At 44.0% G+C, this 24,809-nt stretch overlaps 1 protein-coding gene across 2 annotated transcripts in view; it reads right to left on the bottom strand.

Moving 5' to 3' along the window:
• Positions 1 to 24,809, bottom strand: part of MTF2 (metal response element binding transcription factor 2) — a 64,647-nt gene that overhangs the window by 5,251 nt on the left and 34,587 nt on the right. For both annotated transcript variants that reach the window (XM_045027600.1, XM_045027601.1), the window contains exons 7-11: positions 8,106 to 8,201; positions 7,787 to 7,855; positions 6,843 to 6,966; positions 2,122 to 2,189; positions 1,551 to 1,721 (exon numbers count right to left, since the gene is read on the bottom strand). In XM_045027600.1, coding sequence (XP_044883535.1) covers positions 1,551 to 1,721; positions 2,122 to 2,189; positions 6,843 to 6,966; positions 7,787 to 7,855; positions 8,106 to 8,201 — 528 coding nt within the window. The remainder of the gene's footprint in view (positions 1 to 1,550; positions 1,722 to 2,121; positions 2,190 to 6,842; positions 6,967 to 7,786; positions 7,856 to 8,105; positions 8,202 to 24,809) is intronic.

Below are 24,809 nucleotides of genomic sequence, written 5' to 3'. Positions count from 1 at the left end.
CAACAAGAATGATAAAAGGTCTTGAGAACATGACCTACGAAGGAAGGCTGAAAGAATTGGGTTTGTTTCGTTTGGAAGAGAGAAGACTGAGAGGGACATGATAGCAGTTTTCAGGTATCTAAAAGCGTGTCATAAGGAGGAGGGAGAAAACTTGTTCACCTTAGCCTCTAAGGATAGAACAAGAAACAATGGGCTTAAACTGCAGCAAGGGAGGTTTAGGTTGGACATAAGGAAAAAGTTCCTAACTGTCAGGGTAGTTAAACACTGGAATAAATTGCCTAGGGAGGTTATGGAATCTCCATCTCTGGAGATATTTAAGAGTAGGTTAGATAAATGTCTATCAGGGATGGTCTAGACAGTATTTGGTCCTGCCATGAGGGCAGGGGACTGGACTTGATATCTCGAGGTCCCTTCCAGTCCTAGAATCTATGAATAAAGGCCAGAACAGGTACTGGGGCTACAGAGGGGTAGCCTGGGGTAGGCAAAGGCAGCAGGTCCAACCCCCCCTTTGCCAGTGATGAATGCCATGTACACTGCAGTCCACCCCAGTGAGCAGGAGCTAGATGGTGACTGGCAGTAGCCATATACTGAGGCAAGGTGGAGGTAGGGGGTTGGGGATTCCCCTGGGAGGGGAGACTCAGACAGTGAGGGTCCAGGAGGGACACGGGGGCCAGTGACGGGCAAGACACCAGCCGACAGAGGGCGCTCTAGGCTGGCGAGCTAATTCCCTGGACGTCCAGCAGGAGGTGCCACGTGAGTGAGTCGATGCTTCGCCACAATACAAAATGTTCAATTTATATAGAATTCTGATAGTGTTAAAATCAATTGTGTTTAAAAAGTAGATAATTTAGGAATTTGATTTACAATTTGAAATCCCATCTCCTGTTTAAAATCTTAGTTCAGACAGTTGCGTAACAGGAGAAGCAATGTTTTTTGTTTACTAAAGAGCAGCAAGTTCTGGTTAGCTAGTATCTATTTTCTATTCTCAGTGCTGCTAAATTAAACTGCTTTCAAAAGGTCTTTCTAAAGGTTAAGTAGATTAAACTCAACATCCTGATTTCATAACAATCTCAAAAGGTCAGTGCATAAATGTAAAGATCATTCTATATTCTTAAAGCAATTGCACTCAAAAGTGCAGAAATAAGTTATTCATCTACATACGTGTTTAATAATGCATAATATGTACTTAAAACCTTTGGGGAGAGACTCTCTCTGATAACAGACCATCTAAAATATTTATGGAAGTTTGAAATCAATATTGTTCTAGACCCAAAATTCAATCTAATGCAAAGTTAGTCTGCTGGAGAAAAAAAATATCTTCTACTGTCATTAAGAAGTTAATCAACTAGCCAGGATCTACATAATAGGTATGTGCTATCTCTGCCTCACTAATTCGTTACACATTAATCCTAGGGTTGTACTAAAATGGGTGAATAAACTTTTAGCACGATACAACATTAAGGCAATATTGGTACTTTTGACAGCTTTTTTTGTATGATTTCAGTTCCATTACAAAGTCCTGAAGTCACTATGCTGTTGATTTATTTTACCTTGCATCAGGTATGGGTTTGGATGATTTTCTGCCTTTAATTTTGAATTCATGAGATGTTCCCTCCGGTTCTTTCTCCGCCTTTAAAGCAGCATTTGGTGGCATAGGAGGAACACGAATTCTCAAGCCAAACAAATGCTTCTTTTTCTTTATCTCTTTTCCAGACATAAACCTAAGTGATTAAGAATTAAAATTCAGACACTGGAGAAAGCCGAAAGTGTCTTAAAAGTACACAAACTAAAAAGTTAGCAAACTAGAATCCTCTTTCTAATGCTAGTTTTATGTATCCTATTTTGTTCTCCCCACTCCACCCCAATATGTAATGCTAAGATGGGGGGGGGGGAGATGGAAGTTAAATCAAGTTTTGCTGGTGATCTGACTTCCAAAGCTATCTCAATCACCACAAAATATTCAACATAGAAAGAGTTTAGTCTATCTAGTAAAAATGCCACCTGCAGCCACCAATAGTTATTCTGGGTAAAGTTTCTAGGATGACTGGGGTGGGGGAATCTACATTAAAGTAAGATGTGAAAAGAGCACTTGAAATGAATAATAATACCTCATCAACTTACATGGTCTTGTAATCATTTAATGCTTCCAGTACATGCTCATATCTTTCAGATTTTGGAGTGTCTGCCAGCTGTAAAGTATTAAGAAGTGATTTAACTTACTAGAATTTTCAGTAATAAAGGTCCAATGACCTAGATCAGAGCTCTGCTTGTTTAAAGACTACTGGTTTGTGATCATAGTATGTCTTGAAGGTATAATTTATGGTGAAAGTTGCCTTACCCCAAGCATGGGCTATTATATTTAGTACCCAATGTATTCCATGAGTCTAGGCTGTGCGATTTTCTGCAGAATCCATCCTTGCCAGAGAATCTAAGCTTTCATTTTAAAAGAAAATTGTTTCTTGTAGCTCTTACAATTTTTTTTATAGAAAACCTCAACCAAAAACTTATAAATACAATAGAAATATAGACTATAAATTGATGCAGTGTTGTCTTCATGAGCCTGCAGATATCTTGGAACAAGAACTCTGTGGTGTTAAATATTCCACTGAGATGAATGGGTTAACCCTGAAAGTACAAGACAGTTTATATATCAATATTGTTAACTATTTAATTGATCAGCATTTTAGCAGACATATCCTGCTAAGGGGCCTAATTATTATTTAATCTAAGGTTGCTTAACACCACTCAGGAAGTATAATAGAGCCTTAAAGTGGAGATAAAATATTTACTCCCCAACTTTAAAACTTCCTTTCATTATCAGAAATGTGTAAATAGGGTTTAGTGTAAATCAGAATTAGGCTCAAAGTATTTACCCCACAATCCTAAACTTCCTCTTATGATGCCACAAGTCCCAAATAGTTTCTTCCCAGCTACTGAAACCTGCTTCTTTCCCTCTTAAAGCTTATAGAATGCATTCATGAGTTGCCAATACAAAAACCTACTTAACCCTAAGAACTGAAGATATGGGGACAACATAAAATAAATTTAACTCACTATTTAAATAAGTAACAGGCTCCACAGTACTGACTACTACTCATTTTCATATTTAACATAATTTTTTTTAAATTTCAAGGAAGCTACCAAGGAACTTACACATACATTCTATTCTGGTTCCCCAGAAGTTACATCCACCTTGCTGTGAAGTATGTGGACCTTTGATTATATAGTCAGGGCCAATAATTTATCACAATTCATGATTAGGACAAATACCACGTAACTGAGGGCTGACTGATTATTTACAACTTGCAACAAAGTACAAACTCATACCACTAAAGAATACAAAAAAGTGAGGAATAATAAATTAAAAAAAAAAAAGAAGAGGAAAAGAAATCAAGGAGAAAAGCCAAAGGTAATTTAAAAAAAAAATCCTTACCATTTCCCCACATCTGCAAAACTTGTGGCAGAGGGGCAAGGTACCACATTTAACACTTAATTTTTATTAGTATTAAAAAAGCCCACAAAAGTGACCCACCACTGTGCAAGATAAAAGTGCTACCGGAACTCATATCAGAGATAATTTACTAAAAACCAGGGGTAGGGAAAGCGTTCAAACTAATTTAGCCAAAGAATGTTAGTGAAAAAATTGACTTTACACAAACTAGCTTTTGGGTATATGTACACACACATACATCCCATGTATTTAGAGTCTCTGGAATTCTGGAGCCAACAGCAGATTTTGCAACTGTGCAGGACCTGAGCTACAGAATCAATATAGAATTGTTACAGAAGTTCTTTCACTCTAAAAACAATGACACTGAAATGTTAGTTTTAGGAGCCCTAGTTCCAGTCCACCACCTTTCTCCTATTTTACATAAGGGTCAAGAAAATTAGCCTCTTATTAATTAAAAAATGCACTGGTCTGAAGGAAAATAAAAAAAAAAGTTATTTCTAAACACCATGGACTCCTCAGCAATGCAAGGAGAGATCTAGGAAACATTTATACAATATAAATTCCTGATAAATCACTGCTTTGCAAAAATCCAAGATTTACCAGCAATATCAAAATACAGAGTTGACTAGCATACAATTTTTCACTATTTTTTCCTTTCTCCCTTAGTGGAAGAGAGGCACGGAGGTTACAATATTTATGCCCAAATCTTGAAGATTCCCCCCACTCCACTTTTCCTCTACTGTACAACACTATCTATACTCTCCTAGTTCATTACAGAATTTGGCCTTCTGGTTGAAAAGGAAGCAGCCTCCTCTGGAAGTTTACAAACGCTGCTGCTTAACCAGCTGGAAGCGCCACTCAGACAGGAGTGAATTTTCCTGCTTTATAGCCTGTTTTCATTCTCTCTATGCAATAGTGGTTTTAGCAACAAGTTTTGTTTATATCTGAGGATAGTTATAAATAAAAGAAGGTTTACTTCTGCAGCATTTCTGGCCTAACAGTAAGAAACCAGAAATTAAAACCAGATATCTAGTCCACTTGTCATGCAATGTATTAAAAGGTCATGGTCCTGCCTGGAATATTCAGTTTTTTAAAAACTTATTGAAATGCCACGAAAAGTGAGTACTCACCACATTCTCTACTATTCTGCTACTGTATTTCATTATAGATTAACACATTTTTACTTTTGGTAAAATAAGTTATACTTGTAAATAGACTCAGAAAAAAGAAAAGCATAGAACACATTGACCTGTTCTTTATTATTTATATAAAATGCTCAACATGATTAATCATTTGTAGGAATTCTCAACTTCAGAATTAGCAAACATGCTATACATCAGATTCTAATTAATCCAGATACCTCTATCACAATAATTGTTTAATTACTGCTATTTAAGATGGGTCATAATTAGACTCAAAAGTATCCACACCCAAAAGTTTTTGAACATAGTTACTTGAGTGTGTTTTTCCAGAATTTGGGAATCATGACAAACAACAGGTGTCTGAGATCTAAAAAACCTGAATTTTGTGTCTCACGTTTACTTTGGCTTAGGCAAAAAGGACCACACAGATATATTAACTTATTAAACAAAAGTACATCAAATTAGGGCATAATCAGGATATAAAAAGTGTTAAGTCAATTGAATACAGTATCTGTATTCAGAGCCGTCCCGTCCATAGGATGGACCGGGGCAACCACCCTGGACCCCATGCTTTGAGGGTTAGCACGCTTCAGGGGGAAACGGAGTCCAGGGCAGCCTGAGGGGGTTAGCGGGGGCCTGGCACTGGCAGCAGTGAGCGACCCAGCCTGCCCTGCATTGCTCGGGGAGGGGGCAGAAGCCAGAAAGGGGTGGGGGCTTGGGGGAAGGGGTGGAATGGGGGCAGAGCAGGGGCAGGAAGAGGCGGGGTAGGGGCAGAGGCTTGGAGGAAGGGTGGAGTGAGGGTGGGGCTTGGGGCTGAGGGGGAGGAGGGTTGTCCTGGGCTCCACACCCCCCTAGGAACAGCCCTGTCTGTGTTTAAAGAATTCAAAACCTTCTGAAATGATTCTCTTATAAGAAAAAAAATTACTTTGCATGCTTTTTGTCAACACTAGCTTAGCTATTAATTATGTCTGTCATTACATGCAGAACTACAACCCCATGTGTTAACACTTGTTCTCCCTAATCAGATTTATTGGGGAGTAGGTTTGTTTAGGGAACTGAATTTCTTTAATCCTCAGGCAATTACCCAGCAAATCAACTAGCTTGAAAATAAGCAGCATAGTGGTGCAGCAACAGGCTGCCTTGTCATGTCACTGGAAAAAAGTCAAAACAGTCTAATGATAATAGTAGGCGGCACTGACATACTGATCTTCTGTGAAAAATGTGTTTGCTAAATTTTACAAAAAAGCTTGCAATTTAGTAAAAAAGAGAAAGATGCTTATAATTAAAAATAGTTAAAGATTTTTATCCCATAACTTGTAGGTGTCAGCCAACGTTTTTCAAAGCACCAAATATGGCAAAAGCATTAATAGTAACATCAATTTTTTTTGAGGTGGTTAAAATGCAAAAAGCATTCTATTTCAGCACCTCAATGATTCAAAATACTAATCGACAGATCCTATGTAGGTCATATGTAGATGCATCTGCAGTAATGTAGTGCTTAAAATGTTTTTTTAGAACACTAAAATTTCTTTTAATTATTGGGATACAGAAGGAAAATATTACGATTCACTTTTATTCTGAAGCACTAAGTATATATACACTTACAAGCATTTGTTTAGGTGGTTTTTAATTAAAAGCTTCTGTCATATATGGAAAATGTTTGCAGACTTCAGTTTCTCTTCATTTTCCCCTAACATATTTTCCTATTAAGGACTATTTTAAAATCAATTCACAGACATTTTCTACTTTAGTTGTCACAAAGCTGCTAATAAGCTCGTGTTCTGGCTTTCACACAGAGTCTTACTTTGACAGCTACTTTTAACAGTTTACTAATCTATTTAACCTCTTGGGTACTTAATTCGCCTGGTCAGTGGGCAGGAAAATGCCTTACCGTTGTCATATTTCTAAATAGAAAAAAATGGAAGATATAAAAAACAAACAAAGATTCATTGTTTATACCCAAGCACTGAAAGTGGTCATCTGAACAACAAACTATGCAATAGTTATCTGGATCATACTAAATTTTATAGCTCAAAGTCTATGACACTTAAAAGTTATGCTGAATAGTTCTAGAAGTCTATTAAAACCATATGTCTCATTACTTTTGTTTCAGATTTTAAGGCCAAAAGGGACCATAATAATAATTTAGTCTGACCTCCTGCAGGCCACAGACACTCACCCAGTAGTTTTGTGAATGTATTGACTGCTAAGAAAAACAAAAGCAAGAAAAGAATATTTCAACTACCTACCTCACCAGGGTGCAATCTATCCCAGTTTTCATTAATGTATGTCATAAGTTCAAGCTCTGAATCAAAGTATTTCTTCTTATGAATAACACTTAGGTTGTAAAGGCATAGATGTGCTATATCTACCCTAGAATTCAGAAATATTTAATCAAAAACATTAAGTTTTTATTTCTTTAATTTTTTTACAAACCATTAGTCCTTGAAATAGCTTTGCACAAAAATATTAGCACAATATGGCTAAAAGAGTACAAAGCCTGATTAGAAACAGTCTCAAATTTTCAAAACAATATTCTTATAAAATCTGCATTTATATCCCCCTTTTCTGACTTACGTCATGTTTTCTCCCTAGGCCTCACCCCACTGCCATGATGCCCTTTTAGCTCCAAAGATTGTTTAGATCTTAGAATATTTAATTGATGCAAGATAAATACAGGAATTTAACATTGACAAATTATCAAATGAGTTTCCATAAAATATTTATTCATGTTGCAACTTATTCAAAATATTTGGTATTTGTACAGAAGAGCTCAAGTTCACAAGGTTCAAACTACAACTCACATCTAATTCTCAACTAGGAAATTCTATTGTAAAGTATGTCAAAATGCTTGTTAATGTGCACACTGTATTTGGCTTGCCCAATGGCAGTACTCTATACTTGGGTAACAGATCCTGTTTAGACTTTTAAGTTTCTCATACCCAAGCCAGCAGTGGTTTGTAATATTGAATTGTCCAAGGAAGAGGACCCTAGATATCATGCATTAACAACATGACTAAGGACACACAATAACTAGCTTTGAAGGAGACCTGTCCTTTGTTTATAGAAGCAGTGGGTACCACCCAAACGTCAAAATATAAACCAGATGATCCTCAGGTTTACAAAGAGACATGAGATGTCCAGGAGAAAAGTGGGTAGAGGGTTACATATTTCTTTTTTAAGTTATACTTACCATCTCAAGGGTAAACGTTTGAGGTACTCTGGTCCAGAACTGCAAACTGAGCAAATGAATGTATAAAACCTAAAACAAAAAATAAAATTAAGATTAAAAGCCATTCTCTTAAGACAAACCTAACACTTTAGATGCCGTGAGTTAAATAGCCAGAGAACTAAATATAAACTTCATTTTGTTGTGTCTTCCTTACAAACTGCATTCTAAAATGCTTTTGGAGTTATGACTATATTTGTATTTAAACATAAAATATTAAAAGAGGATTAAAACAATCCACATTTTAAATAAAAAACAAAAAAGTTCAGTTCAAGCTTCTTACCTGTCACCGAAAAGCATTGGCTTTTGGAGACACTGCACACAAGCCTCATGAAACCACTGGTTACATTTGCAGCACTGCAGCATCTTTAAATACCAGCTTCACCAACAGAAATAAAAATAAGACAAGTGTTACAATAAAACTGCTGCAAATGTTTCCCCAATACAGTGTGGTCATATTATATTTAGAAAGACTATTAGGTCAAAGTTGACCAAAAATTTAAAAATAAGATTTTTATTAAGTGTATCAATAGAGATTTCAATAAATTTTAGTTCCATGGTGAAAATGACTAGAAACAAGAGAAACTGACTAGTCTGTTCTTGTTTTTTCAGGTGGAAGAAATGCAAATAATAAGCAGCTGTAGAATAAAATAAATTCTGTTTATTATAATGTGAACTATTTACTGCATATGTATGGACATTTATTTAAAAATTAAAGGGAAAAATTTTTATTCTGATAATATCCTCTTTAAATACTCAGTAAATTTTCAAGAAAAACTGCAGTTAAATAGGACCAACATCTTTTATTACTCTAGACCACTGGTTCCCACAGTGGGGGGCACGAAGAAATTCCAAGGGGGGGTGCGAGGCTGTCCGGCCTTTGAGCTCCCGGACAAAGAGGCTAGCCTCCGACCCCTCCCCTCCTGTCCCCCCACCCCTTGTGCCTGCCCACCTCCCAGGCTTTCCAATAAGCCAGTCCCTGCTGCTCTGAGCAGCCTAATAAGAGGGCGGGGCGCGGGGGAAGGGGGAGTTGGATAAGGGACAGGAGATCCCGGTGGGGCAGTAAGGGGACAGGGAGCGGTTGGATGGGGTGGAGGTTCGGGGGCACACGTGTGATCAGGACAGGGAGCGGGGGAGTTGGATAGGTGTGGATAGGGGTCAGGGCAGTCAGGAGACAGGGGTGATTGGATGAGGAGTGGGGTACCAGGAGGGGGCGGTCAGGGGACAAGGATTGGGGGGAGGGGTGTGTTAGATGATGGTAAAGGAGAAAATCGGGAGCATGAGGGTTTCTCAAAAATTAAAAAGGGGGCGTGATGCCAAAAAAAGTTTGGGAACCACTGCTCTAGACTATTCATAAGTATTTTGGTTCTGTTAAAAAAAAAAAAAGCAGGGTTTGTTGTAATATAAACAAAATGATACATTGCTGAATACCTTTGAGAAAAAAAAAAGCTACATCTCTTCCAAATGTGAACTAGGTTCATTCTACAAAGATACCACTTTTATATAAACCAGACATCCCTCTGCCCATTTTCTCAATACCACTTTCCCAACCTTAACATAAGTGCCAGTAAAAGTAGTGAGATTCAGATATTTTATGTAAAGTTCTAAGCACCGTTCCAGGTAGCACTTAGTATAAAAATGAGTAAGGTCAGCAAACAGACATATAATAACCGCAGCCATTCCATAATTTTCAAAGTGGACTGTTAAGAGTCTACTCTACTATGACTTCAGCATGCACCATTGCAATAAACACACTAGCAGCAAAGAGGCACAAGCAGAATGAGGACACCAGTCACAGGTCTGTTCTCTGTGCCGGTTACCCTCAGGAATGAAATATCAGTTAAAAAACACCACCACTCCGTACAGAAAATAGCACCAGTACTTAATGCCATTGGAATAGAGGCAAAAATTTTGTTTGCAACTGAACAATTCCCTCACGCCCTTCCCCTGGCAGGCCATACTCAATGTCTGCAGCTGGAGAGCAGTGCAGTGGGACACAAAAGATGAATAAGCATGTCTTATTTAAAACAGAAGAAGGTAATTCTGAAACTGATCTTCAGCTTTCCATTGTGGCTGTAAATACGATACATCTGCCTGTTTTATCTGTAGCTGCTGTTGTTGCAGCCTGGAGTGGTGCTCCCTCCACGCACAAACAACACGAGCAGGAGGAGAAAGATGCAGACTGAGATGACATGTTCAGTGTCATCAAGCAGCAAGCCAGTGCTGCAGCAGACTGTGAACATACCAGACAGCCTAGAGAAGGAAAGAGCAGACAGAAGAAAGGCCCAGGAATCCCAGCAGGAAGACAAGAGGGACATGTACCAGAACATAATGGGGCTTCTCAGGCAAGAAATACAACTGATGCAGATTCTTGTTGGCCTCCAGCTCCAGTCACAGATTCACCTACATCCCTTTGCAGTCAACGAAGAACTCAATTTCAGCAGCTCCCTTACCGCCTCATTTCAATTTTAAATTTCTGTTAGTTTATTTTATTAGTTTACACTGTATTGGTTTATAATTGCCCACTAAATGTTTTGCACTATTTTTGGTATGCAATAAATTTATATTTTGGAAATAAATTCTTTTTTAAACTTCATAACATCACAGAATGCCTAGCACTACTTAAAGGACACATTACTTGTAACAGAACAGGATCATAGAATTCATAGGTACAGTTATATAATTATAAACCTACAGCAAGCACTGCATAATTCACAGGTCATTAAGAGACTAATATTAATAAATGTACACCAAGCACGACACAATTTCTAACCACCCCCCCATACTTCAGGGCCAGAGAGAGCACTGTCATGAAAAGAGGGTTACTCACCTTGTACAGTAACAGGTTCTTCGAGATGTGAGTCCCTGTTGGTGCTCCACTTTAGGTGATTAGAGGCGCAGGGGCACGCAGGTAGAGAATTTCAACAGCAGTACCTGACTGGGCCACACATGTGCACAGCCTGTCTTGTGCCTGCATCAGCAATTATCTAGCGCTGTGCAGTCGCCCTCACCTGCCCTTCTCTACCACAGAGAACTAAATTAGAACTCTGAAGTAGAGGGGAAGAGGGTGGGTAGGGGAGCACCCACAGGGACTCACATCTCAAAGAATCTCAGTTACTGCACGAGATGAGTAACCCTCTCTTCTTCTTTGAGTGGAGTCCGTGTGGGCGCTCCACTTTAAGTGACTGTAGAGCAGTGCCACTCAAGGGAAAGGAGGGGCTTTGGAATTAGGTCTGAATGGACAATAAGATTGTGTCTCAGCCGAGTGTCAGAGGCTGAGTCCTGGTCAATCCCGTAGTGTTGTATGAACGTGTGAGAGGATGTCCAAGTGGCTGCTTAACCTATGTCAGTGATAAGCACATCGTTCATAAAAGGCATGTTCAAAAAGGCTACCAATGTGGCTATGGATCTTGTGGAGTGTGTTCTGATCCATGATGGAGGTTGCAGTTCATGTTGGATGTAGCAAAGCTGGATGCAGCCAGAAATCCATTTGGAAAGTCTCTGCTTAGATATGGGTTTGCCTTTGGACCTTTCCATCGTGGAGAGAAACAATTTAGGAGTCTTTCTGAACACTTTGGTCCATTCTAGATAAAAGGCTAGTGCCCTTTGGACATCCCGGGTGTGGAATGCCACCTCTTATTTGTTCTTCTGAGATTTAGGAAAGGAGATGGGAGGATGAATGGGTTGATTAATGTATAATGAAGAAGGGATTTTAGATAGAAACTTTGGGTGCGGCCTTGGAGTGACCTTATTCTTAAGAAAGATCTTATATGGTGGGTGTGCCATAGAATATCATGGTTGGAAGGGACCTCAGGAGGTCATCCAGTCCAACCCCCTGCTCAAAGCAGGACCAATCCCTAACTAAATCATCCCAGCCAGGGCTTTGTCAAGCCTGACCTTAAAAACCTCTAAGGAAGGAGATTCCACCACCTCCCTAGGTAACCCATTCCAGTGCTTCACCACCCTCCTAGTGAAAAAGTTTTTCCTAATATCCAACCTAAACCTCCCTCACTGCAACTTGAGACCATTACTCCTTGTTCTGTCATCTTCTACCACTGAGAACAGTCTAGATCCATCCTCTTTGGAATCCCCTTTCAGGTAGTTGAAAGCAGCTATCAAATCCCCCCTCATTCTTCTCTTCTGCAGACTAAACAATCCCAGTTCCCTCAGCCTCTCCAAGTCACGTGGTCCAGCCCCCTAATCATTTCTGTTGCCCTCCACAGGACTCTTTCCAATTTCTCCACATCCTTCCTGTAGTGTGGGGCCCAAAACTGGACACAGTACTCCAGATGAGGCCTCACCAATGTCGAATAGAGTGGAATGATCATGTCCCTCAATCTGCTGGCAATGCCCCTTCTTATACAGCCCAAAATGCCGTTAGCCTTCTCGGCACCAAGGGCACACTGTTGACTCATATCCTGCTTCTCATCCACCGTAACCCCTAGGTCCTTTTCTGCAGAACTGCTGCCTACCCATTCGGTTCCCTAGTCTGTAATAGTGTATGGGATTCTTCCGTCCTAAGTGCAGGACTCTCAACTTGTCCTTGTTGAACCTCAGATTTATTTTGGCCCAATCCTCTAATTTGTCTGGGTCCCTCTGTATTTTATCCCTACCCTCCAGCCTATCTACCACTCCTCCCAGTTTAGTGTCATCTGAAAACTTGCTGAGGGTGCAGTCCATGCCATCCTCCAGATCATTAATGAAGACAAAGAACAAAACTAGCCCCAGAACCTACCCTTGCGGCACTCCGCTTGATACCGGCTGCCCACTAGACATGGAACCATTGATCACTACCCATTGAGCCTGACGGATCTAGCCAGCTTTCTATCCACCTTATAGTCCATTCATCCAGCCCGTTCTTCTTTAGCTTGCTGGCAAGAATACTGTGGGAGACCATATCAAAAGCTTTGCTAAAGTCAAGGAATAACACGTCCACTGCTTTCCCCTCATCCACAGAGCCAGTTACCTCATCATAGAAGGCAATTAGGTTAGTCAGGCATGACTTGCCCTTCATGAACCCATGCTGGCTGTTCCTGATCACTTTCCTCTCCTCTAAGTGCTTCAGAATTGACTCCTTGAGGACCTGCTCCATGACTTTTCCAGGGACTGAGGTGAGGCTGACTGGCCTGTAGTTCCCCAGATCCTCCTCCTTCCCTTTTTTAAAAGATGGGCACTACATTAGTCTTTTTATAGTCATCAGGGACCTCCCCCAATACCCATGAGTTTTAAAAAATAATGGCCAATGGCTCTGCAATCACATCTGCCAACTCCTTTAGCACCCTCAGATGCAGCACATCTGGCCCCATGGACTAGTGCTCGTCCAGCTTTTCTAAATAGTCCTGAACCACTTCTTTCTCCATAGAGAACTGGTAGTCTCCTCCCCGTGCTGTACTGCCCAGTGCAGAAGTCTGGGAGCTGACCTTGTTCGTGAAGACAGAGGCAAAAAAAGCATTCAATACATTAGCTTTTTCCACATCCTCTGTCACTAGGCTGCCTCCCTCATTCAGTAAGGGGCCCACGCTGTCCTTGACCACCTTCTTGTTAACACACCTGAAGAAACCCTTCTTGTTACTCGTAACATCTCTTGCTAGCTGCAACTCCAAGTGTGATTTTGGCCTTCCTGATTTCACTCCTGCATGCTTGAGCAATATTTTTATGCTCCTCCCTGGTCATTTGTCCAATCTTCCCCCATAAGGGCCCCAAGTTCTTTTACATGTCTTGCAGACATGATGGCAACGAGAAAAGCAACTTTCATGGACAGGTGGAGTAGTGAGCTCTTAGTCAAAGGTTTGAAAGGGTCACTTGGGAGGGAATGAAGCACTAGAGTGAGGTCCCATGGAGGAGTTGGGGCTCTGGGTAGATGTTACGTATGCCCCGTAGGAATCTTCCGGTAATTGGCTGTGCAAAGACTGAGACCCCATCGACTTTGTGGTGGAAGGTTGTGATCGCTGCCATTTGAACTCATATAGAGCTCATTCAGAGATCCAATTTCTTAAGTTGGAGTAAGTAATTAGGGTGACCAGATGAGAGGAAGAAAATATCGGGACACTGGGGGGGGGGGGGGAGAGAGAAGAGTGCCGCAAAAATATCGGGACAAATTGCGTCCCAACCAAACAATCGGTTGGGACACAGGGCAAATGCCTAAATATCGGGACATCTGGTCACCCTATAAGTAATCCAGGACTATTGGCAGAGTAGCGGTAGTGGCTTCTATTCCTTTGTTTAAATACCACATGTGGAATCTCTTCCACCTGTGGAGGTACGTCAAGTGTCTGCTGTTCAACAAGATGTCTAACTTCCTCAGAACAGATCTCCTCCTAGCTTTGGAACTACTGATGAGCCAAGCTCTCTGGTGGAGCATCTCCAGGTTTGGCTGCAAGATCTGGCCTGCACCCTGTGACAAGAGGTTCGGAAGAGGTGGGAGGACATGAGATTGGCATGAGAATCATCTGTTGTCCATATGGATATCAGGTTTGCCTGGGCCAGACTGGGACTATCAGGATGGCTTCGTCGGTTCTGATCTTGTGGATAACCCTGGCCAGCAACAGGGTCAGGGAAAGGCATACAGGAGATGCACGTCCCATCAGATGAAGGTGTCGTCACCCCTGGATCTTGGTCCCAAGGCCTGCTCTGGAACAGAACATTGGACATTTGGTGTTGACCCGTGCCAAATAGACTTATTATGGGGAAGGCCCATTGTTGGAATATGTTGTGAATTACTGAGGTGTTTATTTCCCACTCGTGGTCGTGGGAGAACTTTTAGCTTAACATGTCCACAGCGATGTTCTGAGATCCTGGTAGGTAGGTGGCTGATATGGAGATGGTGTGTTGACTACACCATATCTACAGCCTTATGGCCTCTATACATAAGGAGTGTGACCTCGCTCCTCCTTGTTTGTTTACGTGGAACATCCAGATCGCATTGTCTGTCATGCTCTGCATGGCCTTGTTTTTGATCAGAGGCAGGAAATGTGTGCAAGCGTTGTGAATGGCTCGCAGTTCCAAAACATTTATGTGCAGTGTTGATTCCGAAGAAGACCATCTGCCCTGGATGGTGAGATTGTCTAAGTGGGTGTCTCACTCCAATATGGAGGTGTTTGTTGCGATTATCAGTTCGGGGAAGTCTGTAGAAAAGGGACACTTACACACAAATTGTGCAAGCGGGTCCACCACTGAAGAGAGTCTGCCTTTGTTGGCATGTTTAAAAGTTTTTTCAGACTGCGTTTGTGTGGGAGGTCCACCATCCTGAGCCACCCTTGGAGGCAGCAAATGCACAGTCTTGCTTGTCAGACGACATAAGTGGTCACCGCCATGTGTCCCAGTAGTCAGAGGCAGGTCCTAACGGATGTTTGTGGACTGCTCACTGTGGTATTGATCATGTTCACTAGACGCTAGGGTGACATCTGTGAAATGGTAAAAAGGGTGACAAATCTCTGAACTGGTGTTAATGTTGACTTTTGAAGGTTTCTTTGCAGGCCGAGGTTTGTGAAGAGTGACATCTTGTGTGTGGCTTTGATGGCTTTTTTCCAAGTAGGAGCTCTGAGGAGACAACTGTCTAAATATGGGTACATCATGACTCCTTGCTTGCGTAAGTGGGCTGCTGCCACTGCCAGAACTTTGGAAAACACTCGGGAAGCTGTGGAAAGGCCAAAGGGCAGTACCAGGTATCGATATTGATCCTGCCAAGGACAAATCAGAGGAAGAGTCTGTGTGCTGGATGAATAGTGATGTGAAAATAAGCATCTTGCAGGTCGAGAGCTACAAACTAATCTCCTCGTTCCAGAGCTAGAATGATTGTTGCTAAAGTAACCATCCAGAATTGTTGTGTTTTGACAAATTTGTTTAGGTTCCTGAGATTGAGAATAGGTCTCAATCCCCCAAACTTTTTCTGGGTTAAAAAATAAACCGAAATAGAACACTTTCCCTGTGTGTTGTAGCAGCATTGGTTCTACTGCACCGAGTTGTAGAAGGTGCTCTACTTCCTGTCTCATGAGGAGCCCGTGAGAGGGGTCCCTGAGGAGGGATGGGGAGGGAGGGTGGATAGAGGGGGATGGAGAAGAACGGGATAGGAGTATCTTGTTTTGATGACTTCCAATACCTATTTGTTGAAGTGATGGTTTGCCATATTGAGTAGAATGGTATTACATAACCTGTAAATGGATGGTTGATGGATAGTGGTGTCAGCACTGGTAATTGGGGGAGGTCTGCTAAGCCCTTGACCAAACCTTCAAATTTGATGTTTGGGATAGGTTGTGGTGGTGCGGTGGGTTGAAAAGAGTTTGTTTTACACTTGGTGGCCTTTGTCTGCGCCTCTGAGGATCCTATTGTCGCTGGGTCTACGTATAAGGAGCCTGTTTAAATGTTGTGAGGTGTAATACCTGCCCTGGTTATGTTGTGTTGCAGGTGTATATATGCCAAGAGATCTGAGAGCGGCTGTCAAATCCTTTAGTGAGTGGAGGGATTCATCGGTCTTACCCGTGAGCAGTTTTGGACCCTCGAAGGAGCAGTCCTCTACTTTGGATTGCACCTCTACTTTGGAAACCACGAGGCTCGGCACATTACAATGGCAGTAGTGATGGACCTAGCTGCCATGTCAGCGGAATCCAACAATGCCTGAAGGGCCATGCAGGCCAACAGGTATCCTTCTGAGATGAGTGATGTAAATTGTTCTTTTAATTCAGGTATGCAGTCAATAAATTTAGAGTTTGGAATAATTCATGTGGTTGTATTTTGCCATTAGGGCTTCATAATTAGTGATTCTAAATTGTAAAGTTGCTGATGAATAGGCCTTGCAGCTGAGTAGATCCAGTCTCTTCCACTCTGTCATACGGCGTGGTCCTGGAATAATGCTGCCAGCCACTTTCGTTAAGTGAGTCTACCACCAGAGAGTTTGGCTGGGGGTGAGAGAATAAAAAGCCTAGCCCTTTCGAAGGGATGTAACATTTTTTATCCTCCTTTTATGTGTAGGTAGGATTGTGGCAGGGGTCTGCCAGAAGGCTGTGGTGGGCTCCATGATTGCGGCATTAATCAGCAGTGAGATCTTAGATGAGGTAGTTGTGTGGAGTACGTCCAAGAGCTTGTGCTGTGATTTAGTGACTTCCTTGAGGGGTATTTGGAGCATGTCAGCCATCCTTTTAAATAGATCTTGAAACTGTGTGAATTCATCTCCGGCAGTAAGTGGCGGAGGCATGGTGGTCTCATCAGGCGAGGGAGGAGGGTTGGTGACAGGAACAGCCTTCTGGGGCACAAGAGGAGGTTACTCGTCTTGTGCAGTAACTGACGTTCTTCAAGATGAGTGTCCCTGTGGGTGCTCCACTCTAGGTGTCGGTGCGCCCCTGCGCTTTTGATCGGAGATTTTTGCAGCAGTACTCCTACTGGCCATGCATGCTCAGAGCCTGCCCCCCCGCGTATACCTCTAGTGAGCATGCGTGGCCGGTTCCCTCAGTTCCTTCTCTACAACGGAGGCTATCCCAACTCCGAAGTAGAGGGGAGGAGGGTGGGTAGTGGAGCACCCACAGGGACACTCATCTCGAAGAACGTCAGTTACTGCACAAGGTGAGTAACCTCCTCTTCTTCTTCGAGAGATGTCCCTGTGGGTGCTCCACTCTAGGTGACTTCGAAACAGTGTATCTCAAGGAGATGGGACTTTGGATCTGGCAGGAATGCCGTGGTTAATACTGCCCTGCCTACTCGAGTGTCAGAGAGAGGACCCTGAATAAGGGCATAGTGTTTGACAAATGTGTGTTCGGAGGACCAAGCAGCTGCTTTACAGATATCAGTCAATGGCACTTTACGTAAGAAGGCTACAGAGGTAGATACAGATCTAGATACAGATCTAGTGGAATGAGTTGATGAATACTGGTGATGTAACTTTTTTTTTTTTTTTATCTGATAGTAGAGTCGTATACAATCGGAGATTCAGTTTGACAGTTTCTGGGGAGTGATAGGCATGCCTTTGGAGCGCTCTGTGATGGAGACAAAGAGCCTAGGAGAGTTTCGGAAGGGTTTGGTTCTGTCCAAATAGAATGATAAGGCCCTGGGCACATCCAGTGTATGCATTGTGGCTTCGAAAGAGTTTGCATGTGGTTTTGGGAAGAAAGTTGGTAGATGTATTGGTTCATTGATGTGAAATGAAGTGTGAACTTTAGGAAAGAATTTCGGGTGCAAGCGTAGAGTCACTTTGTCCCTGAAGAAGAGCGTATATGTTGGATCTCCATAAGGGCTGCTCTCTCTCCTGCCCGTCTGGCAGAGGTAATCGCCACCAAAAAGGCTGTTTTCATCGAGAGATGCAAGAGGGAGCAGGTGGCTAATGGCTCAACGGGTTGATAAGTTAAACAGGACAATACTAAGTGAAGATCCCATGGAGGGACAGGTGGCTTAATGTCTGGATATAAGGCTTGGAGTCCCTTGAGGAAACGCTTGGTTATGGGATGAGCAAAGACTGAGGTATTGTCAACTGTACTATGAAAGGTTTCAGAGTAGCAGCCGTGTTAGTCTGTATCCGCAAAAAGAACAGGAGTACTTGTGGCACCTTAAAGACTAACAAATTTATTTTAGCATGAGCTTTCGTGAGCTGCAGCTCACTTCTTCGGATGCATAGAATGGAACACACAGACAGGGGATATTTATACATACAGAGAACATGAAAAGGTGGAAGTATGCATACCAACAGGCAGAGTCTAATCAATTGAGATGAGCTATCGTCAGCAGGAGGAAAAAAAACTTTTTGAAGTGATAATTAAGATGGCCCATAGAAGGTGTGAGGAGAATTTAACATAGGGAAATAGATTCAATTGGTGTAATGACCCAACCATTCCCAGTCTTTGTTTAGGCCACAGTTAATAGTATCTAGTTTGCATATTAATTCAAGTTCAGCAGTTTCTCTTTGGAGTCTGTTTTTGAAGTTTTTTTGTTGCAAAATTGCCACCTTCAAGTCTGTCACTGAGTGGTTAGAGAGGTTGAAGTGTTCTCCCACTGGTTTTTGAATGTTATGATTCCTGATGTCAGATTTGTGTCCATTTATTCTTTTGCGTAGAGACTGTCCGGTTTGGCGATTACACCAATTGAATCTATTTCCCTATGTTAAGTTCTCCTCACACCTTCTATGCGCCATCTTAATTATCACTTCAAAAAGTTTTTTTTCCTCCTGCTGACGATAGCTCATCTCAATTGATTAGACTCTGCCTGTTGGTATGCATACTTCCACCTTTTCATGTTCTCTGTATGTATAAATATCCCCTGTCTGTGTGTTCCATTCTATGCATCCGAAGAAGTGAGCTGCAGATCACGAAAGCTCATGCTAAAATAAATTTGTTAGTCTTTAAGGTGCCACAAGTACTCCTGTTCTTTGTACTATGAAAGGTTGTGATGGCAGCTAAATGGACTCTGATGGAGCTGAAGGAAAGGCCGGATTGCTTAATGCTCAATAGGTAGTCGAGTATGCAGGGAAGAGGTGCCAAGATAGGAGACAGTTGTCTAGTTGAACACCATTCTGTGATTAGTGGCAGGAAGTGGCGGCAGGCATTTCGTATAGCTCGAAGTTCTAGAACATTTATGTGCAGGGAGGTCTCTGAAGGAGACCATAACCCGTGGACTGTTTGGTGAGAGATGTGGGCCCCCCAGCCAGTGAGAGACGCATCGGTCGCCATTATCAGAGTTGGGGAAGTCTGGAGGAAGGAGACTCCAGAGCAGAGGTTGTAGGGGATCATCCACCAAAGGAGAGAGTCCTTGACTCGGTAGGGTATGGCCAGGTGTTTGTTTAGTGAGTGCACGTTTGGTTTGTAAACCATGGCCAGCCAAGCTTGGAAGCACCTCATGTAGAGACGTGCATTCTGGACCACGAAGGTGCACGAGGCTATATGCCCTAGTAGTTGGAGGCAGTCTCGGGCGTTGACCCGGGGGCTGTCGTGAAGTCTCGTAGCCAGCAGTGTTATGGTATTGAATCGGTCGGGTGGGAGAGATGCCAGCCTGGTTGTGGAGTCGAGACTCACTCTTATAAACTCCAGGTGCTGGGTAGGACTTAATGTGGATTTGCTTCTGTTTATTTGCAGGCCCAGGGATTGGAAGCAATCGATGGTGAATTGTGTGAAGCGGAGGGCCTCGTCGAATGTGGAGGCCCTCAAGAGGCAATCGTTGAGGTAAGGGAATATTATGACCCCTTTTTTTTCCTGAGGTAGGCAAAGACTACCGCTAGAAGCTTGGAGAAAACTCGGGGGGCAGTGGAAAGGCCGAAGGGTAGAACTCTGTATTGGTAATGCATTGAGTCGAGGGTAAAACGAAGGAAATGTCTGTGGGCCGGGTGGATAGTGACGTGAAAATAGGCATCTTGTAGGTCGAGGGCTGAAAACCAATCGCCCTGCTCTAGGGCTGGAATTATGGTGGTGAGAGTAACCATCTTGAACTTTTGCTTTTTGATAAACTTGTTGAGCCGCCTGAGGTCGAGGATCGGTCGCCATCCTCCAGTTTTCTTTTCTGTTAAGAAATAATGGGAGTAGAACCCTTTTCCCTTGTGGCAGTCTGGCACAAGTTCGATAGCCCCCAGGTGGAGGAGATGTTGTACTTCTTGCTGGAGGTGTAGCTCGTGAGAGGGGTCCCTGAAGAGGGACGGGGAGGGTGGGAGGGAAGGAGAGGAAATGGATAGAATACCCAGTTGTGATGACCTCTAAAACCCACTTGTCGGTGGAAATATTCTGCCATTGGTGCAAAATGGCTGTAGGCGGTGTCCAAAGATAGTTGTAAGCGGTGCATACGCTGAAGTTGGGGCGATGTTTACGAGACCCTCGACCAAAGATTCAAATCTGCTTATTAGTTGGAGGAAGCTGGGGCATGCTGGAAGAATTGGGGTGGCGCCTCTGGTATCTGGATCTCTGGCGTTGGTGTTGCTGATGTTGATCCTGAGATCTTGGGAACTGCTGAGTATATGGTGGGTAGCGTGGATGGTGGTAAGGTTGATATCTGTACTGTCACCTTCTGGTTGTAGGGGTTTGAATGCCTAAGGATCGAAGAGTGGCCCTTGATTCCTTCATTGAGTGAAGCACTTCATTTGTGGTGGAAGCAAAGAGTTTATCACCATCAAAAGGGAGATCCTCTATGGTGCTCTGAACCTCGTGAGGAAAGAGGGAAGAAGAGAGCCATGAGCCGTAGCAGTGGACCTTGCTGCGGTATTGTCTGCATCGAGAGCTGCTTGAAGAACCGTGCGTGATATGATTTTGCCCTCGGAAACTAAAGCTGAAAACTGTTGTTTCTTCTTGTCCGGAATGTGTTCAATGAAGTCCATGAACTTATTATAGTTTCTGTGGTTGTACTTTGCCGAAACTGCCGTACAATTGGCAATTCGAAATTCGGCACCGCGGCTTCTTTTTTTTTTCCCCCGCCCTGAGGCTTGCAGTGCCGACTGCTTTGTCGGCACCGGGGCAGAGCGCGCAGCCGGCTTCGCGGCTATTTTTTGCGCTCAGACTTGCGGTGCCGACGTCCTTGTCGGCACCGGGGCAGTGCGCGCAGCTGGGTTTGCGGCTGTTTTAGCGCTGAGGCGTGTGGTGCCCACGTCCGTGTCGGCACCGGGGCAGAGCGTGTACCTGTCTTCGGCGGCTGTTTTTAGTACTGCAGCTTGCGGTGGCGACGTCCTTGTCGGCACCGGGGCAGAGCGCGCAGCCGGCTTCCAGGTTATTTTTAGCGCTGAGGCGCTTGGTGCCGCGGAATCCTTCTGTGTCTGGGAGGTTGAATTTCTGCCTCTATGGTCTGTGGGAGCCGTTGTTGAGGCGTGATCCAGGGCTGAGGCGCCTACCTTTGGCGCTGTCAGCACAGAGGGTAGGGATCTCGCAGGAGACCCCTTACCCTTGTTAAAGTCTCTCCCATGAGACTGCTCAGCTTCTTGCCTCCGCTCCAGGGAGGGTAAAGCAACGGTTCAGATCTGGCTGGGGAGGATGTGGGAGTGGGTTTAACTTTCCCCATCTCCGAAAGCGCTGTCAATTTCGGTGCCAGTGTCGGAGCCGATGCCGCGCTATTAACAGCGGACTGCAGTGCCTCAGGGGGGTCCTGGAATGTCAGCACCACTAATTGAGGCAGGCAACTGGAAGCCTGTCGCCTTGGCACCGGAGCTTCGCGCCGCCGCCACCGAAAGCACAGGCGGGTTTAAAGCGATTCCTGAGGACCCCGGCTCATCGAAAGTGCTCAGGCGGGGGAGCACTGGTAAGGAGACTGTGGATCTCACCGGAGAAGGTTTGTATCTAAAGGCTTCCTTTGTTCCTGACAGAGGGTGCCCTCGTTTTGTTGATTTCTTCTGCTTTTTAGCAGCGGGAGAGCTGTGTTGGTGAGCGGAGGCAGAGTCCGTGCCAGGGTCTGAGGCGGACCCTGAGGATTTTTGAAGTAGAATGAGTTTAAGTTTTAGCTCCCTGTCCTTTCTTGCTCTGGAGCTTAGTTTAGTACAGTGAGAACATTTTTGGGAAATATGAGTTTCCCCCCAGACATTTTATGCACTGTGAATGTCCATTGGAGAGAGGGATAGCGTCCTTACAGGAGGAGCAGCGCCTAAAGCCTGTGGAGCCAGGCATGTCTGAAACGCTGAGAGAAATTTTTTTTTTTTTAAACGGTAGAGAAAAAGGTAAGTAACACTAACAACTAACTAACAAGAAAACTATCTAACTCTAAGTTATTTTAAGATGAGGAAAGAAATTCTTTAAGGAGTCAGCTGAGCTCCGTCTCAAACCGGGGACGGTAGAGAAGGAACTGAGGGAACCGGCCACGCATTCTCACTAGAGCTATACTCAGAGCAGGGGGGCAGGCTCTGAGCATGCATGGCCAGTAGGAGTACTGCTGCAAAAATCTCCGATCAAAAGCGCAGGGGCGCACCGACACCTAGAGTGGAGCACCCACAGGGACATCTCTCGAAGAAGAGCCTCCATTTCCTTGAAAGATCGCACATGGGAAATGTCAAATGGTGCTGCTGACGCTGATGAGGAGACTATGTCGGGGTGGCCAACCTGTGGCTCCGGAGCCACCTGAAGAGCCGCATAAGTTAATATGCGGCTCCTTGTATAGGCACTGACTCTGGGGCTGGAGTTATAGGTGCCAAATTTCCAATGTGCCAGGGGGTGCTCACTGCTCAACCCCTGGCTCTGCCACAGGCCCTGCCCCACTCCACCCCTTCCCACACTCTCCCCTGAGCCTAACATGCCCTTGCTCTTCCCCCGCCCCTCCCCGAGCCTCATGCATGCCACAAAACAGCTGATCAGGAGATGTGGGGAGGGCTGCCAGTGGGTGGGGGGGGAGGGAGAGCTGATGGGGGGCTGCTGTGTTACTGTAGCTCTTTGGCAATGTACATTGGTAAACTCTGGCTCCTTCTCAGTTTCAGGTTGCCCACCCATACTCTGAGCTTCCCTGGGACCTCTCGGGCGTTCAGAGTAGTATTGGCTGTAGGTTGCCCATGGGTCCCAGAGGGCCATTGTGGTGGGGAAAAATCACTGGTGGAGGTTCCCATGGGTGTCTGTACCACTCTTGGAAATCTGATCTGGGGTGATGCTTAGGTTGCACTTGTGGCTCAGATCTGATACTGCCTTGCAAAGTTGAGGAGTGTTGGGACGAAAAAACTTCCCCTTGCTTGTCTTCCTCGCTGAAGAAGGGACAGTGGTAGTGAAAACAGCAAGACGGTATCAGTACAAAGGAGAAGCAACTCAGGTGCCAGGGCCACTGACAGATCTGTAGGTGCAAGAAACTGCTGTAAGTTCGGTACTGGCAGTGCCGTCTGCATTTGCAGCGGTGCTGAGAGTTGCTGCGGTACCAGGAGGTATTGTGGCGCCTGAGGAATAGGTGCCGACATCAACTTCACTGAGAGGGACGGAGCAAGTTTTACTGCTGATGCATCCTTGCAATGTAGCAAGGAGCTAGCAGGTGGTGTCAATGCCATAGAAACTGCAGAGGCACTGGGCACTAAGTGTTTAGTTGTTGCTGCCGGTGCCATGGGCAGTCTTTTCTCTGCCTTCCTTTTTAGAGTCTGCCCACTTAGGGACTGTGGCTTTGACAGTACCAAAGTCCCAGCCCACTCATAGGTACTTTGCCTCAGTGCGGTCGGTACCGATGCTGGAGCCTGAATCGTGGAACACTTCCTCTTAGGCCTGGTCTACAGTGCGGGGTGGGGGAAATGGATTTAAGTTACGCTACGTACTTTCTTGTGCGAGCCTCGAAGTTGTGGCAATGGGTGCACTTTTGGGGGTACGTGTTTCCCCCAAGCACTAGACACATTGAATGTCCACCTGAAAGTGGAACTGCCTCGCGGCAGGAGAGGCAACATTTAAAGCCTCGAGATCCTAGCATTTTGAAGAATATCTCAAGTGGGACAAAATAATTTAAAAAAAAAAATCCTTTAACAGGGAAGAAATAAAGAGAGAGAGAGAGAAAGGGTCTTAATGAACTACCTTAACTATTATAGACCAACACTAATCTAGCTGTTATGTACTGCTAACACGAAGGCAAAGCTAGTGAGGCACTGTCGGAGCTCCAACTCAGACCAAGAGCAGTTGAAAAGGAATGGGTTGTGTCGGGGGGTGAGGTGGAGGCCGCAGCCGCGCAGTGCTAGTTAATCACTGCTGCAGGCACGAGACTGGGAGAATGCATGTGTGGCCCAGCCAGGTACTGCTATTGAAATTCTCCAACTAGAGGCGCAGGGGCACACAATCACCTAAAGCGGAGCGCCCACTGGGACTCCATTCGAAGAAGAACAGCACATTACTATGGCTGACCATTAAATTGCTCCTTTCGAGGTCTCCTTCAACCACATAGCCCCACACTGAGCTCTTCTAATGGCCTGCATGTTCAAAGTCAGCGGACAGCCACTCCACCTCTGTCTCCACTAATGCAGCAACTTTTCCTCTTTGACTTACAGGTAGTATGAAGGATACAACAGGCAGCTATAACCATTGCGATATTTTTCTCACTGAGATCTAATCTGGTGAGTAAACACTGCCAGTGTTCCTTCAACCTGATGAATATACAT

Source organism: Mauremys mutica, chromosome 8, assembly GCF_020497125.1.
Source record: "Mauremys mutica isolate MM-2020 ecotype Southern chromosome 8, ASM2049712v1, whole genome shotgun sequence".
In the NCBI taxonomy this organism is placed as follows: Eukaryota; Metazoa; Chordata; order Testudines; family Geoemydidae; genus Mauremys; species Mauremys mutica.
The sequence above is the reverse complement of the archived record's forward strand: the minus strand, read 5'-3'. Positions and strand labels throughout refer to the sequence as shown.